At 31.8% G+C, this 16,579-nt stretch overlaps 1 protein-coding gene across 1 annotated transcript in view; it reads right to left on the reverse strand.

Annotated features, from left to right (window-relative positions):
• The window catches only part of LOC127279130 (repetitive organellar protein), a 52,265-nt gene that overhangs the window by 6,150 nt on the left and 29,536 nt on the right, over positions 1-16,579 (reverse strand). The window contains exons 2-3 of the mRNA XM_051301282.1: positions 5,261-9,697; positions 2,763-3,245 (exon numbers count right to left, since the gene is read on the reverse strand). Of these exons, the coding sequence (XP_051157239.1) occupies positions 2,763-3,245; positions 5,261-9,697 (4,920 nt within the window). The remainder of the gene's footprint in view (positions 1-2,762; positions 3,246-5,260; positions 9,698-16,579) is intronic.

Below are 16,579 nucleotides of genomic sequence, written 5' to 3' on the forward strand. Positions count from 1 at the left end.
TGACCAAAATATTAGGCTGAGGAATCTTACATTGGGCTCTAGGCCTAATGCGAAAATTAACTTCGAATTTCTAATATGTTACCCCTCGTGTTACCCCAAAAACCCCATAAGCCGCGGTTTTTTTAAATTCACTTATTTGCAGGCTTCGCACTCATTAGTCAGTAAAAAAATAGTAGCAAAAAGTAGCCTGAAAAGTAAAAAAAGTAAAAAAAAGTAGCCTACGGAAAAAATTAAAAATATGTGTAGTTTATATATTAAATTGTATTTAATTTTAAAAAATTAAATTTTAACACTTAATTTACATAATAATTTGCATAATACTTTGTTTTTAGGGTATAAAAAATTAAAATTATACCATAAAAGTAAAGAATTTTCGTACATTTAAATGGCAAAAGAGGTAATTTCAAATTTTTGGCTCAATCCATTATATTTTATATCAAAAGTCGTTAAGGCCTAATTTTTTTAAAAAATAGATACTTTCCGAAATGATTCTGGATGATATTTAAAGAACGAAATAAAAACAATTAAGTCAAAATTTTTATTATTTATCTTAAAATATGAGTTTAAAATGGCGAAGATATGGAAAACTCATTTTTTTTAGCAATTAGAAAGATTATTAAAAATATTGACAACTCTTTTAAAATGTACAATGTATTTTACTGTCTCTTGTTCAGAATTAATTAATTTATTATCTTTTATTGACTACACAGCCTCAGAAAAAAAATTAATTTTGTCCGGCGAAATGGAGTAGTCATTGTTACGTCGTAGTTCTTAGAGATAATCGCAAAAATCTGATAAAAATCCTGAATTAGGGACACAGAAAAAAGATGGTGTTATTTTTGTTGCGGGTAATTTTCTCCAATGCAAAAACCCATAAGATATAACCCAGATTTAGGGTTAAATTTGTTGCATGTTATTTTAACACCAATTCTGGTGTTAAAATAACACTTTGTTTTTCCTGTCGACAAAGATAATTTTTTGCCGACACACTACGATATTGTATTTCCATGTACATTGTACTTTTTTCCACTGAATTCGAATTCGAAGTCAGAAAAAAAAGTCAGAAAAACTGATTTTGAGTTTTTTTGAATTTTTGTTTATTGAGATTTATGCAATTATCTTAAAATATTTCAGCAAATCTAACAATTATAACTTTGGATTCGGAATCGGTGGCTAAAAATACATGGAATTACACTATCGCAGTGTCATACAAAAATTTTTTCACTTTTTGATTTTTTTTCTTTTTTAAGCAGTTTTTTGAGTTTATCTCAAAAATAAGAACCAACTTTTAAATTCTGACCCCGGATTCGGATTCAGTGACCCAAAATACGTAAGAATGACTAGTCTATTTTTCCGGACAAAATTTTTTTTTTGGGGGTTTGTTAATTAAGTGAAAAAATGAAAATAATAGATAAAATATGTTTTCAAAGTTGGTCTGTGAAAGTAAGTAAGTTTAAACAGCACACAAAAATGACACAAAAATTAGATCTATAAGGTGCTAAATATCTTGCGGTTACTTTAACCTAGCGCATTAACATTTATGTAAAACTGTGAAAAATAGCCGGTTATCTATATATATTTCGGTGGTGGGGATAAATCACTCTATTTTCTTAATTTCTAGTTTTTTATTTATATAGTTTATTTTTATTTTTATTTAGATATTTATTTTTATCTAGTTTTTTTATTTTCTTCTAATTTCTAGAAAATTTTAAAATCTTTAAGTTTTTAATTAATATTTATTTAGGCATATTTGAAATTTAAAGAACTGATTTAATACCAATTTTTCACAGTTTTTCATAAATTTAAATGGGTTAAAGTAACCGCAAGATATTCAGCACTTTATAGATCCCATTTTTGTGTGCTATTTAAAATTACTTAAAACCATATACAGGTTTTGAACTCATTAGTCAGCAAAAAAGTAACAAAAAGTTGTCTAAATAGTGAAAAAGTAGCTTTTAGTAGCCTAAGGTTGAAAAAAGTAGCCAAAAAGTAGCCAACCATCAAAAAAGTAGCAAATAGTAGCTTTTAGTTAAAGAGTGCGAAGCCTGTATTTGAAGAAAAACTTTTTTGCTAATTGCGATCCACGAAATTTTAAAACAGTTTCCGAATCCTTATGAAATTCCCTTTCCAATAAACTTTGGATCAACTTTCTACGACAACAAGAACATGGTTTATTTTTTATATAAACAATTAATTTTGCAATAACAATTATTAAAAATCTTAAATTTTTAATTTTCAAATTTTCAAATAAAACTGTATCATTTTCTGTGTAAGTATACCAATTTTTATAAAGATCCGTTCACTTAGTTCTAAGATATTTATTTTTTAACTTAAGACAACAAAAAACTTCAATTGTTTATAACTTTGAGAAATTTAATTTTTTTGAAAAATCCTTTGAGGCAGTTTTTCAACTCATAATATTGTTTTAATTTTCTATATTTCCAAGCAAATACAGTACATCTTTAATTTGGGTGATCCACTTCAGGAATTTTTACACATAATCTAATTTTTATTGAATAGAATTGTTATTTAACAGAAATTCTACTTAGCTAAATTTTTAAGACAGAGAATTTCTATTTCACCGATACTTAAAATTGGGCTCATCATAAAATCTACTTTTAAAATTCTACTAAATGTAAATTCGATAATTTTCAATTCAATACCACAAAAATTCCGGCAAGTCTAATGAAGAAAATATTCATACATCCCAGATTTTGTATTTTTGAACTCTCTGCATATATAAATTTTATTAATTAACATACCTGTTACTATATTTCTGGCTGGTGTTTGAGATCGTGATCCAGATTCTGCACTCATTCTTGTTTCTTCGTCAATAACTTGAACTGTAGAAATAGATTCATTGCGTGTTGAAGGTTCAGTAACTTTTTTTGAAGTTGGTGTTAACCAATTCTGATGATCATTTATCATTACATTATTTTTCTCGTTATCATTCGAAGCAATTAATTCCTCTTTACTGGAATTCAAAATAGATATTTTCTCAGAAATATTGTGAGATATTTTCTCTAAATCATCTGGCAAATTTTCAGGAACATCTTTCATTAGTTTCAAGGAGGTAGGTACAGGTATCTCACATACCTTTTCTTTAACTTTTTCAATTTTTTTTGGAAATTTATCTATTGCAATGATACTCATAGTAGATTTTTCTAAAGCAGTTAAGTCTTGATCAATTTTAGACTTCTTGTGTAGTGGCATTTCAGTATTATCAAGCTTTCTTTTTCCTCGACCTATAGAAACATCAAAATTAAAACAAAAGCTGTTTAAGATTTTATGTTGTATACGTTCATGCAGAATGATTGAAACTTAAGATAATTAAAATAATTTTTCTTTCTAAAACATTGAATAAGAAAAAATTTTGTACTTAATATTATGATCTTTGTCTTATTATATGTAAAACGTTAAAATATAATTTTTTTAAATGATGGGTCAAATCATTATATTTTGGCTAAAGCCGTCCCCGAATAATTAAAAAAATTAAAATACTTTGCAAGAATTATTTCGAAGGTATCAAAATCATGAAATGAAAAGAATTTTATAAAAATGTTTGATATTGTGAAATATAAATTTAAAGTATATGAGAAGCTAAATACTGTTATTTGTTCAGTCAGTAGAAAATATTTTTAAAAAACATTAAATATTTACTATAAAAGTGTAAAAAAATTATTGAAATGTAATAACAATGACTTATTAATTCAGAATATTTTGAACAATTATAAATAAAGAAATTGATATTATCTATATTACTTCTGTGCTTTTTTACATAATTTACATAATTTTACATTACATAATCGAATTTAATTAACATATTTTTCTGCAAATGCAAAATTAAAAAATTTAAGAAGTACTGTCCTTTACATATATAATTATGGTCGCTCTTTCTAAATCCGCAATCAAAATTGAAAAAAAAATAGAAAAGATATAGCCATGTTTTTAAAAAAAAAAACGCTTTTTAACTTTTTTTCTGAAAATATTTTTTCGAAATTATCAGATATTAAGAAATGCTTTAAACCTTTAAATATCGTGACCTTTAAGTTCAAAAATGAAAATGGTGCAAAAGGTTTTTTTTTAAATTCAAGATAACGTACCAAAAATAGCGCCTAAATCCAACAGTTTTTACAAAATCATAACCTTGTGTACGAAAATTTCAAAAATGCTTATATTTGCTTGAAACTTGTTACCCGAGGGTTTTTGGGGTCGCTGATTACGATCTCGATGTCAGTTTTTCAAAATTTTCAAAATTAGGAAGACTTTTTCTAAAATTGATCAAATTTGCATGTAACTCGTTAATTGAGGATTTTTAATCCCCGTTAATCTGGCATTTCATTTTTTTTAAATTCAAAATATCGAAACAATATGGAGAAAGAAAATTTAAAAATTAATCTGATTCGCTTCAAAATCGTTACTCGAGAGTTTTTGGTTTCAATTTGTCATTAGAATTTTGAAAAACTGATGTCATATTTATAATCAGCGACCCTCAAAACCCCCCTAGAAACAAGTTTCAAGAGAATCCGTTCAATTTTTGAAAAAGTCGTCCGCCGTATTGGATCCACCGTTGTGAATTTAAAAATTTTTGAAAAACTGACTTCGGGTTCGTAATCAGCGACCCCTAAAACCCCCTAGTAACAAGTTTAAAGCGAATTGCATTAGATTTTCAACAATTTATCCTCCATATTGGATCCGCCATTTTGAATTTAGATAAAATAACACCAGATTCGTAATCAGCGATCCCAAATACCTGCTTATAACAAGTTTCAAGCAAATTTTATCATTTTTGAAAATTTCGTTCACTAGGTTATGATTTTATAAAAACTGTTGGATTTAGGCGATATTTTTGGTACACTATCTTGAATTAAAAAAAACCTTTTGCACCATTTTCAGTTTTAAAAATTTAAGATAAGATATTTACAGGTTTAAGCAATTTTTTATACCTAATAACTTCGAAAAAAATATTTTCAAACAAAATTTTTTTAAATACTTATGTATTATATGTCAATGAAATTCTCGTTCTTAAAGGATTTAAATTCAAAGTTTATGGTAAATTTTTCAAATTTTGTCTACACTGCGAAAAAAATGCTGTTGAATCAATAATTTATTCCTTGAATAAACTTTTACTCCCTCCAGAACTTAAAAAAAAAATTAATTGTATGGATATAAAAAATAATTATAAGATTTTTCTAAAAATAGGCCAATATAATGGATTGACTCTTATGTATTTAAAAATAGTAGAAAGAATATAACTAACCTCGTCCTCCTCTCCCTCTCTTAGGTGGTGCATAACTTTTTTGACTTCTACAAGTTCTTCTGGGTCGTTCATTTTCTTTTGGTTTGTGAGAAAGCGATGTAGCATCATCCAGTGCAAGTGGGTCTCGAGGTAAAATTATTTGAATTGGTTCCACAAATCTTGAACTTGTGTCATTTCTTCGTGGCCGACCTCTTTTCTTTGGTATTTTTACTTCTGATAATCGAACCGAAGGAACTTCTTCTATAATAACAACATCTTGACTCGAATTTGAGTTTTCATTAACAATAACCAATTCCGGTCTATGTTCAATAATTTCACAATCTGAACTAGTAGGCGATGAAGAAAACATTTTATTGATCATTTTATCCTCAGTGGCATTACTTGTTAGCGATGGTTCATTGCTTCCTTTTGATTTAATTTCCGTAATACTGACTTCTTGATTAATAATATTTATCATTTCTTGCGTGACATTGCTATTCGACTCGAGGATAATTCGTTTCTGTTGATGTGAGACCACAGGTTGAATTGTGACTTCAGGCAATATATCAGATAATTTCGTCTCAAATTTCAGTTTCTTTGGTTCGGATGGAGAAAAACTGATGCCTTTACGCTTGTGAGATATCTCTTTTGAAGTTTCACTTTTCTGAATTTGCGATTCGATAATTACTTCGGATTCATTCTGCATTGTGAAAGACTCAGAATTTTTGGAATATAATTCTTCTTTAGCTTCTGTAAACTTGTAAGATAAATTTGGTTGTTCTTTATTTTTATTGGAAGATGAAGTATCTAAATTACATTCGGACGTTACTATTGTAGGATGACCAGTTTTCGATAATTTAATTTTTATTTCTAAAGAATGTTCATCAGTTCTTTTAGTTGTATCTTTTGTTTTTTGTTTTTCTTTTCGTTCCATGTCCACGGTTGTTAAATCTTTTAATCTCACATGCTTTGTTTTGACAGTTTGAGAAGACTTTGTTTCTTGTTCCTCTGATTTAATCTCAGGGCTATTGTCACAAGAAGTATCGACAGTTTTTATTAATTTTAGTTTCATTTCACTTGATGATTCGACTTTTTTGAATGTTTCTAAATGAGAGTCTTCTGAATAATCAAACTTTTCCGGTTGTGCATTTGATAATTCGGCAGATTTACAATGTAATATTGTTGCCTCGCCAGTTTTTGATACTTTAAAAGTCATGCCAATAGAATCGGTATGTTTTGTAGTATCTGGGACTTCTTTTTGCTTTGATAATTCTTCGGAATCTTCTTGATGTATAATGGATGCATCTCCAGATTTAGATAATTTAATTTTCATACCTAGTGCAGATTTTGAATTATCGGGAATGTCTAATTTTTCTTCTGTACTGTCAACAACTGACGATTTAGTTCTTGATAATTTTATTTTCATACCAACTGGTGATTCACTTCTGAATTTATCAATTTCGGCAATATCACTTACGGTGGGAATTGTTTTTACTTCTTCGGAAAAATCAGATGAAACAATAGAAGCATCACCACTTTTCAATAACTTAATTTTCATTCCAAGTGGTGATTCAGTTCGTTTTGTTGATTCCTGTTGGGGCTCTTGCTTTTCTTTGCTTTTTAAAATTACTTCATCGACTGTATACTGTTTTTCAGATGGTATTATTGAAACGTCTCCTGTTTTCGATAATTTAAGTTTCATGCCTAATGAAGATTCATTTTTCTTTACATCGGGAATAAATTCCAATTTTTCTTTACTTTTGGGTAAGGAAATTTCTTTTAAATCTTGTGAAACTATTGATGCATCACCAGACTTTGTTAATTTGATTTTCATACCAATTGGACCTTCCTCTGGTTTATGTTCAACTTGTTCATCGTCTTCAATTTTTTCTGACTGTACAACTGAAGCTTCGCCTGATTTGGATAATTTAATTTTCATTCCAATGGGAGACAAAGTTGGTGTAGAAACTTCCTCTAAATTTTCATTAGATACAATAGAGAGATGTCCACTTTTAGATAACTTTAATTTTATTTTACCTAGTTTTTGACCTGGACTATCATCTGGATTTGGAGAGTTTGCAGCAGAATGTACCTTGGGACTTTTTGGCGATTTTGGTTCTCCGCAATCTGTTATTGCAGATTTTGCAATTTTCAAAATAATTCTAGGTGAACCAACATTCTCCGAATCAGTTTTTTCTTCTTTCTTTGGAACGTCCATTTTCTCAGATGCTTTTATAGAACATTCAATTTTTTGATAAATTTTTGCATCTTTTTGTATTAACAAACTAGATTTTGAGGCAGAAAATGAGTCGAATTTTACTATATCCTGATTGGGAATTACAATTTTCGGTGGTTCTTTCAATCTCTCTTCAATAACTGAATGTTTCAAAGAAAATGGTACTTCCGAAGGTCTTGATACTGTTTCTTTATTTATTTTATTCCTTTTTAAAGAAGAAGATTCAGATGAAATTACTTCTTTTAAATTTTCCTCAGTCACGGCTTTACGCTCACTTTCCAATTTTTCAGCTTCAAAAATTATAACAGCTTCTGATATTGCACTTTCTGTTGCTTTACGTTCACTTTCTAATTTCGCAGCTTCGGAAATAATTTCAGCTTCTGAAATTGCAATAGAATTTTGTTCAATGGAATCAATGGTTGAAACTATTACCAAAGAACTTTCATCATTATCTTTTTCGGAAATAAAAAAATCCTCTTGTTCTGATAAATTTGTAACAACATTTTCTTGATTTTTTGGTGCAAGTTCTAGAGGTAAATCTATAATCTGTTCTTCAGATTCTTGCAAAAACTTAACTGCCGATTCTAATTCAGAAACGTCAGTGTTTGAAAAATTAGAGTCAGGATCATTGTCAATTATTTTAGATTTGTTTTCAGAAAAAACATTATCTTCTGACTTGAAATCATTTTGAATATCTTCATAAATTTCTGTCTCTATTTCGGTGGATTGATATTCTAATTGAATTTTCATATCAGGACTTTTTGTGTTACTAGTTTTATTTTCGTTTATTTTTTCATCAGATTTTGACAAATTTGAACTTGAAAGTTCTTCTCCTTCTTCTTCTCCATCTTCTAATTTAAGAGATATTTTTTCACTCACTTCTATTGGGTTTTCACATAATGCATACATATCACAATTTTCTGAAACATTAACTTTTTTCAATTGCGATGTATTCATAGATTCGAAAGTCGTTAATTCTTGATTATCTTCATTTTGATTATTGCTAATTATATTTTCTGTACAATTCTCTGTTTTTAAAATATTCGTCTCTTCATTTTTTTCCATTTGTTGTTGTTGATTTTCTATTTTTACCGTAAATACATCATCCGTGTTTTCAATATTCTCAACTGATGTTTCACTTTTTTCTTCATTCATTTCTTCCATTTCCAATGTTTCCTTACTTTCACTATTCAAAATAGGATTTTGATTATCTAAATCATTTAATTTTTCTTCATCTACGATACTGGAAATATCTGTTTCTACTTCCTGGTCACTCTTTTCATTAATCTCTTGTTTTGTATTTAAGTTTTCACTATCTGTAGTTTCCATATTACCAACATTAGTTAATTTTTCTAAATTACTTGAAGACTGTTGTAATTTGTCATCAAACGTTGATTCATCGTTATTATCAGGCATTTCTGAATTAAGTACCTCTTTATTCGCGACCGGAACTTCTTCTGCCCCATCTTTAGTAGATATTTCATCATTAGTTTTTGGAGTATCTTGTGAATTCCCTTCCTCAACAAATTTTGTTGTCGCATTGTCTTCTGCAGGACACAGTTCTGACATTTTATTCGAATCTTTTTCTTCTAAAGAAACATCTTCTGCGGAAATAGAAGAAAGTACTTCGCTCTGATGATTATCTGGCAAATTTAATTCATTTGATAAAGGTTCATTCAATTCAATAGACTGAGTATCAGGAATAGTTGTACTTGACAAAATATTTTCATTATGAACAATTTGATTTACAGAATTGCTTTCTACAGATAAGTTTTGAGTTTCGAGATCTGCACAGTCTTTTAAGTCATCCCTTACCGTACACTCATCAACTTCTTTAACATCATTCGTGATTATTTTCGTTAAATCGATATTTTCATCAATACTATCCGTAATATCTTTCTCCTCTTCATTAGTAATATCTTTCTGCACGATTTCCATTTTATTATCTATTTTTTTATTCGTTTCGCTTTGGGGAAGAGTTTCGTCATCTGACTCTTGAGAATCCTCTGAAATGTATGCTTCACCAATCATTTGTAAACTATTATTTAAGTTAATGACAGTAGATACATTTGAATTTGTCTTGGATTCAGATTCCTCGGATTCATTAATAAAAGTATTTGAAGAATCATTCTTTACATCCTCCATATTTTCTTTCTCCACATCATCAGAACTTTGTGTGCTACTTTCAATATTCATGGTCTCTAAACACTCATCCTGAATATCTGAAATAAACAAAATAAAAATTTAAGATTCAAATTGTTTTTTTTATTTTTTTTAAATTTTTATGAAAAATAAGGAAATACGTATTTTTTCAGGGACTGTCACAGACAGGAAATACTGTTGAATTTTAAGAAAGTGCCGTGTCGTGTCACGATTTGACACGTTTATAATATACTAATCGTATCGTGGCGCAGCCGGACATAATAAGCAATTGAGAATCGTATCGTGGCGTACAGTGCGCCTAAAAAATTTAACCTAAAAGTCAAAACACTTTAATTTTCTTTTTTAATGAAATTACTTGAAAATTGATATCTTAACACATTGAACTATGAAGAAAAGGATAACATAATAACAATGTTCGTAATCATCATTTGTTTAATAATTTTTTAATTGTTATTTAAGGACCTATCGATAATCATGTTTTCTTACTTTTGCCGACAAAAAGTAATCGGGGAAGTTCCGAGTTTAAAGAACTTTCAATGAGACATTTGACATTTTTATCAATGTGTAATAAAGTTTTTTGTAAATTTTCAAAGCGATTTATTAAATAAGTTACTAAATTTTCAAGTTTTAAGGAAACGCGTGCAGCCGGATATCACGTCGCCACGTAGAGTAGGCGTTTTTACTCACAGGGCGTGAAAACAACATCTTCCCATTACTTCTAAATAATATTATTAATTAAATTATTAAAAATTAATTGAGGACTTCCGGTTTGGTTAGAGAGCTGATCGTACGCGTGAAGAATTTGTATTGGTTTTTGTTACTAATTTTCGGTGGATAGTCGTATTTCGCGAGTGTTGGCGTGAGTTTGTTCGCAAGGGCATCAAGTCCTGATTAGGTGGGAGTGTTAACTTGGCGATTTTTAGTGATCTTTGGGACTTATTAGTTAAAAACAAAGTGGGTATGGTGAATGATAAGGTTAGGAAGACTGATCAAGGAAACGATGAGACTTTCGGTAAAGTTACTATCGATGACAGATAGAGGGAGACAAGGGAAGCAAATAAGGGCGCCATCTCTGGCGGTAACGAAGAAGCGCAAAGACAAGAATTTAAAGGGAATGAATCAAAACAAACATACTGAATCTGTCAATAAACAGAAAAAGAAATGAAAGGATTATAGAAGAGACGGGCAAGAAAAAAGGGGAAGGCTAAAAAAGAGTGAAAATAGTGTGATTGAAAAAGCCGGATCAGAAATATTAGATAAATTTTTCATAATAACAAGAGGATAAAACAATATAGGTGTAAATGTGGAAACAAACAATGCTAGTGAGAAAGAATCAGAAACAAAAACTGACGACATGACTGATGATGAATTAGAAAATACTATTATAGAAAAGGACATTTGTACAAAAATTATTGATGGGCTTGCACATAATAAAGTAGAAAGCGAGTCACAATCAGAATTGATGAAAGCTCTGGACAGCTGGTGGGATATTAACATAAACAAGGATCTTGAGAGAAAGTTTCAAAAATGGCATTGTTATCGGAAAAATTTGATATTGAAGCGCAACATGTTTATCCTGTCCGTGATCACTCCTATTGCTCTTGCGATAGAAATTTTGGAATATATAAGGTAAAAAAAGAAGAGATTAGAAGTAGTCGAAACGGATGAAGATTATATCAATTTTATAGAAAATTCTAGAGATCCACCTTTTATTTCCCTTCTTTCTAATAGTTTTCATAAGGAAACACATTGTATTTCTTGGATGTTCAATAAAATAAAATAAATGCTAAAAAATACAAATTATTTTTAAAAATATACGAGTGTCCGGAGTTGGCCTCCTGTCCGAAGTTACCCGCTTTGACGGTAACAGTAATATAAAAATAATATATAATTGTTACTTTGTATGGGACAGCAGTCAGGGTTGGACAGTGATCAGAGTTGAGCCATCGCGTTTATTTTGTTTTATCTCTCTAGCGCCATTTGTCTTTGTATGTAAGTACTTGTTAACAATGTCAGAAAATTTTTCACAAAAAACTTTTCTGTTGTCCGTCAAAATCCTCCCACCCTGAGTTTTCAAATTTTTCGGGTGAATGGGTACAGTTTGATATTATTTACCAAATTGACAAAATAAAAAAACAAACAAGATTAAATGAATCTGTTAACTGTGATTGTAACTTCTGTGAATTGGCAAGATTGAACGGAATGAAAAAAGTTATACCAAAAAACATCGCAAATATTGCATGTGCAGTAACCCCTGTAATTCCTCCTCCTAGAAGATGTTTTTTCTGTCAGAGATATCGTCGCGTGCTCGGTTAATGCAGGAGTTCTAGGCCAATTTGCGATTCCTATGCTGATTTTCACGAAGCTGAAAAATGTCACAACAAGTTTAGGCCAGCTCTCTGTTCGAATTGTCGAGGTGCAGATGCTGCATCCTCCAGGGAGTGTCTAGTATACGTTTTTGAATATGAGAATTCGATATGAAAAAGCCTGTGGATTTGATGAGGCTGAATCTTTTCTTGAGTCACAGGGTATCTGCAGGCCTCGATTCCCTGCGTCCATTATCCGTAATTTGCAGAGACTTTCTCTTGCTGGACCTCAAACAGATTTACAGCCTTCTGCCCGATCGTCTGCTTTTTCTAAGAATGCTGTTACCTTGGTATCTTCCTCTTCTTCTTCGAGTGAGAAATTCCTTTCGGCACTGTTTCCGAAGTCTGTCGAATTTTCCAAAATCACTTTTATGGAGGAAATGAATTTATAAGTTTTATGGCTCGTCTCGTCCCCAACTATTTGTTTTACTCTTTTATAATTTGTTTGATAAGTTGATCGCTTTACTATGTCGCTCGATAATTTAAAATTGGGTTTATGGAATACCAGCAGCGTTGTCCACAGGAAGGCTGAGGTTGAATCAATTCTACATACACATCAACTGGATGTTCTGTGCATCACTGAGACCTGGCTTACACAAGAGTTAACTTTCCACATCTTTGGCTACACAGTGCGTAGGGCTGATCGTATCGCGGGAAGAGGGGGAGGTGTAAATGATACTGACTAGAGATGGTCTGAGGGTCGAATCTATCTCCAATCCGATTTTTTGTGGTGGCGAATTGGACTTGGTGGCGATTAGCATCAATACCCGTTTGGGAAACATCTCTTTATGTCTCTATTGTCCCCTAAACCTTGAGACTGATTATGGTGATTGGCTGTTTCTTTTTGACCTCGTATGTTCTTCGTCCTTTCCAAATATCTGTGGCGATTTCAACGCTCATCATGAGAGCTGGGGGTCAATTCATGATGATCTCCGTGGTAGACATCTTTCTTCTGTTGCGGCTAATTAGAGTTTTGTCACGCTGAACGATAGTCAGCCAACTTTCTGTTCTTTGGACACACGCACGCATTCCAATTTAAATTTAGTTTTTACATTAGCCGAAAATTCCCATGTTTTTTCATGTGATGTCACGAAGGACCATTTCGGCTCTGACCATGTTTTACTTACTGCCTTAATTTCTTGGGAGTTAAATTTCTGTAAGGCATCTTCTCTGAGATACAATGTGGAAGGGGTTGATTGGTTGGCCTATAAAGGCTATATAGAGGATCGCATTCCCCAGTTGGTTAGTCCTTTTGAGCAGGGAATTTCTTACGTTGAGGTCAACGATATATTCGTCAAAACAATTCTTGATGCCATTGAGTCCAGTAATGGGTTTCTGCCTTCAAAGAGCTCACAGACTTCAAGATCTCGTCCGCTTTGGTGGAGTGTTGACTGTGATGCGGCGATAAGATGGAGAAAGGAGGTGCATAAATTATTTTGGTTTCACCAAACTCCCGAAAATGAAGCAAATGCCAAGCTGGTTGACTTGGAGGTCAAGTGGTTCTTACGCAATAAAAAGAGGGACTCCTTTAGATCGATGTACGAAGACTTGACTCCTGACCTTGGGCTATCCAAAGGTCTGGTGTGTAGTTAAATCTCTCAGGAGTGGTCCAAGTGGTCCCTGCTTTCGAGATCCTTCCACTGTTACTCCCGAGATCATGAGGTTTTAGGATGAACTGGTGTGTGAGGAAATCCCCCCAAGTACTATTCCCCGTCTCCCCTTGCTTGATGAGACGGATTCATTAATTTTCCCGTTCTCAACTTCGGAATTTCGTTCTGCAATGTCAAAAGACAAAACTAAGACAACTTCTGGCAATGACTATGTTATATGGGAATGGATTCGGGCTCTTCCCTTGGATGCTCAGGTATTCTGCCTCTCTCTGTTCAATAAATTCTATCTCGGGTCATCACTCCCCGACGCTTGGAGACACACTAAAGTAGTTTTTATCCCTAAAACTAGGGGAAAGGGCTTTCGCTCTATTTCTCTGACTTTCACTTTCTGTAAATTAATGGAAAGAATGGTTCATCGAAGACTGGAACACTTTGTGGAGGCACGCAATATAGTTCCTAACTTCCAATTTGGTTTCAGACGCAAACGTTCTTCCATGGATTGTGTGGCTACTGTCACCACTGACATCTTGCAGGGTTTTAGAAGAGGTAAAATTACTTCGGCTCTGACAGTGGATATAAAGGGCGCTTTTAATTATGTTGGACCCTTGATTCTCAAGGAGAAACTAAAAATGCTAAATGTTCCTGGCCGAATCATCAATTTTGTTGCTGCTCTTACATAGCGCAGGGAGCTTTTTGTCCTGAGCTCTTCCACTGGAAGAGGTTGTGGTGTTGGGATTCCACAGGAAAGAGTGCTTTCCCCGCTTTTGTTCAATATATATCTTGCAGATTTAGGAGCTACTTTTCCGATGCAAGTTCTGCTAATCGAGTTACTCTACAAATGCTCGATAGGGCTCAATGCGCCGCCCTTAGAGTCGCTCTTGGTGTTATGATTTCTACTCCTATTGTTGTACTCTTTTCTGAGGCAGCGGAGCCTCCTTTGTCTTTTAGACGCAAGATGCTCACGCAGCGCTTCATTGTTCGCAATTATACACTGGAACGCCGGTTATTAGGACACTGGATTATTTGGAAAGCTTACCCAGCAAACACGTTCTATAAATGTTCTATAACAGTGATGTCACAGTTTTACAGAACAGTTGTTACAAGTTGGTTACGAATCTGTTATATAACCTCATTGTCATTGAATTCTAGAACATTGTTACAAAAGAGTGACAGAACTGTTCTATATTATGATAACGTCACAGTTCTATAACAATGTTATGTAACATGTCTATAACACGACAGTCACAAATGATCTGCAAGTGATGTTCCAACGTAGTTCTAAAACTGTGTAGGAACAATGTTATGTAGCTGTCCTTTGTCTTAAATATATATAAAGTATATAATATAATAATAATAATATATAAAGTCAAATCAAATTAACTCGATATAAACATTTACATTTAATTTTTTAATGACATAAGAATGTGTTAAATATAAATTATATAATTTAATAACAACTTTATTATGCACCACAATAGTACAGGGTGTCCTAAAATTTTAGGGATGTCTGGATATCTCGTAATAATAGCCTTTTTGACAAAAAAATTTAAAAATTTGTTCAGAATAACAAAATCAAAGTGCACATTTTAACATATTTTGCTATTCTGAACAAATTTTAAAAAAACAAATTTAAGTTTCTTTTTCTCAAAAATAAGATCGTTACAAAATACCCAAATGTCTTGGAAATTTCGGGACAACATGTATAACAACACTAGATCGTTGTTACATTCACAGAAAACTAAAAGGTATTAAAATAAGCTGCAACGCTTCTTATTTTAATCCATTTTGGTATTAAAATAAGTAAAAATGGATTAAAATAAGAAGCGTTGCAGCTTATTTTAATACCCCTCTCGCCCAAATTCTTTTCATTTTAAATTCATGTTTAATGGCTTAAATTTTAGTTAAAGGAATATACTTTTGAAATCTGAGTGGCAAATATCCAAAAACAAAATATAGGATCCAATATAAAGGTTATTCTTTAAATTTACCAATAAAAAGTTACTCTAATTCATTTTGAACAATCCAAAAAGTAATGCTTGAGGCCTTTTTAGCCCTTTGTATTTGGAAATATGCCACTCAGATTTCAAAAGTATATTCCTTTAACTAAAATTTAAGCCATTAAACATGAATTTAAAATGAAAAGAATTTGGGCGAGAGGGGGGTGTCCGCGTTGACAAAAAATGCCTCATAATATTTTTTTTATCCCTGTTACGTAATTTAGTTATGTAACAAATACAGAACTCTGTTCCTTACTGGTTACATACCACTTTTCATAGTTGTTACAACACAGTTCTAGAACTGTTACAAATGACTTTGTAACCGCGTTCTAGATTTGTTACATATCTGAACATACCTGCTGAGTACGACGTTTTGCGTAACCAGTGACTCACACGTTCTTAACCAGTTACAGAACATGTTCTCAAGAAAGTAACAGTTCTAGAACAGATATATAACAGTGTTTGCTGGGTAGGCGCTAAAACGGGGTGAGGAGATAAGGGAAGTATCTCTTCACGCAGTAGCGCATCTATTAAAGAGTCCGTTCCCCGCCTTGATTTAATGTATTATTTTGCAATTATTTATTGGTGTTATATGAATTTGATAAAAATTAATAAGCTGTGTAACAATTTTGCTAAGTAAAATTTGTTTTATTTCTAAAAAACAATTAATATTTCTCACTTAATTAATATTTTCTTTTCTCACGTCTCATATGCCTAACCTCAAAATTATTGTTCAACTGTCAAACTTTGGTTATGTATTTCAATCGAAGGCAAAAAAAACTTCTTACGGCCCTGTAAGTTTCTGCTTTTTCGTCAAGGTGACCTGTCCAGATTATTCGGACACACACCCGAGCTGTCCTAATAACCAGCGTTCCAGAATAGTTGGCGAGTTAACCCGCTTATTCCAAGATTGCAGTTGCTCGCTCAGAGATTGAACTCTTGTCGGATGCCGCAGACTATTGCTCGAT

The sequence above is a fragment of the Leptopilina boulardi genome, unplaced genomic scaffold (genome assembly GCF_019393585.1).
Source record: "Leptopilina boulardi isolate dan_hultmark-lab unplaced genomic scaffold, ZJU_Lbou_2.1 LbouV2_214, whole genome shotgun sequence".
Taxonomy (NCBI): domain Eukaryota; kingdom Metazoa; phylum Arthropoda; class Insecta; order Hymenoptera; family Figitidae; genus Leptopilina; species Leptopilina boulardi.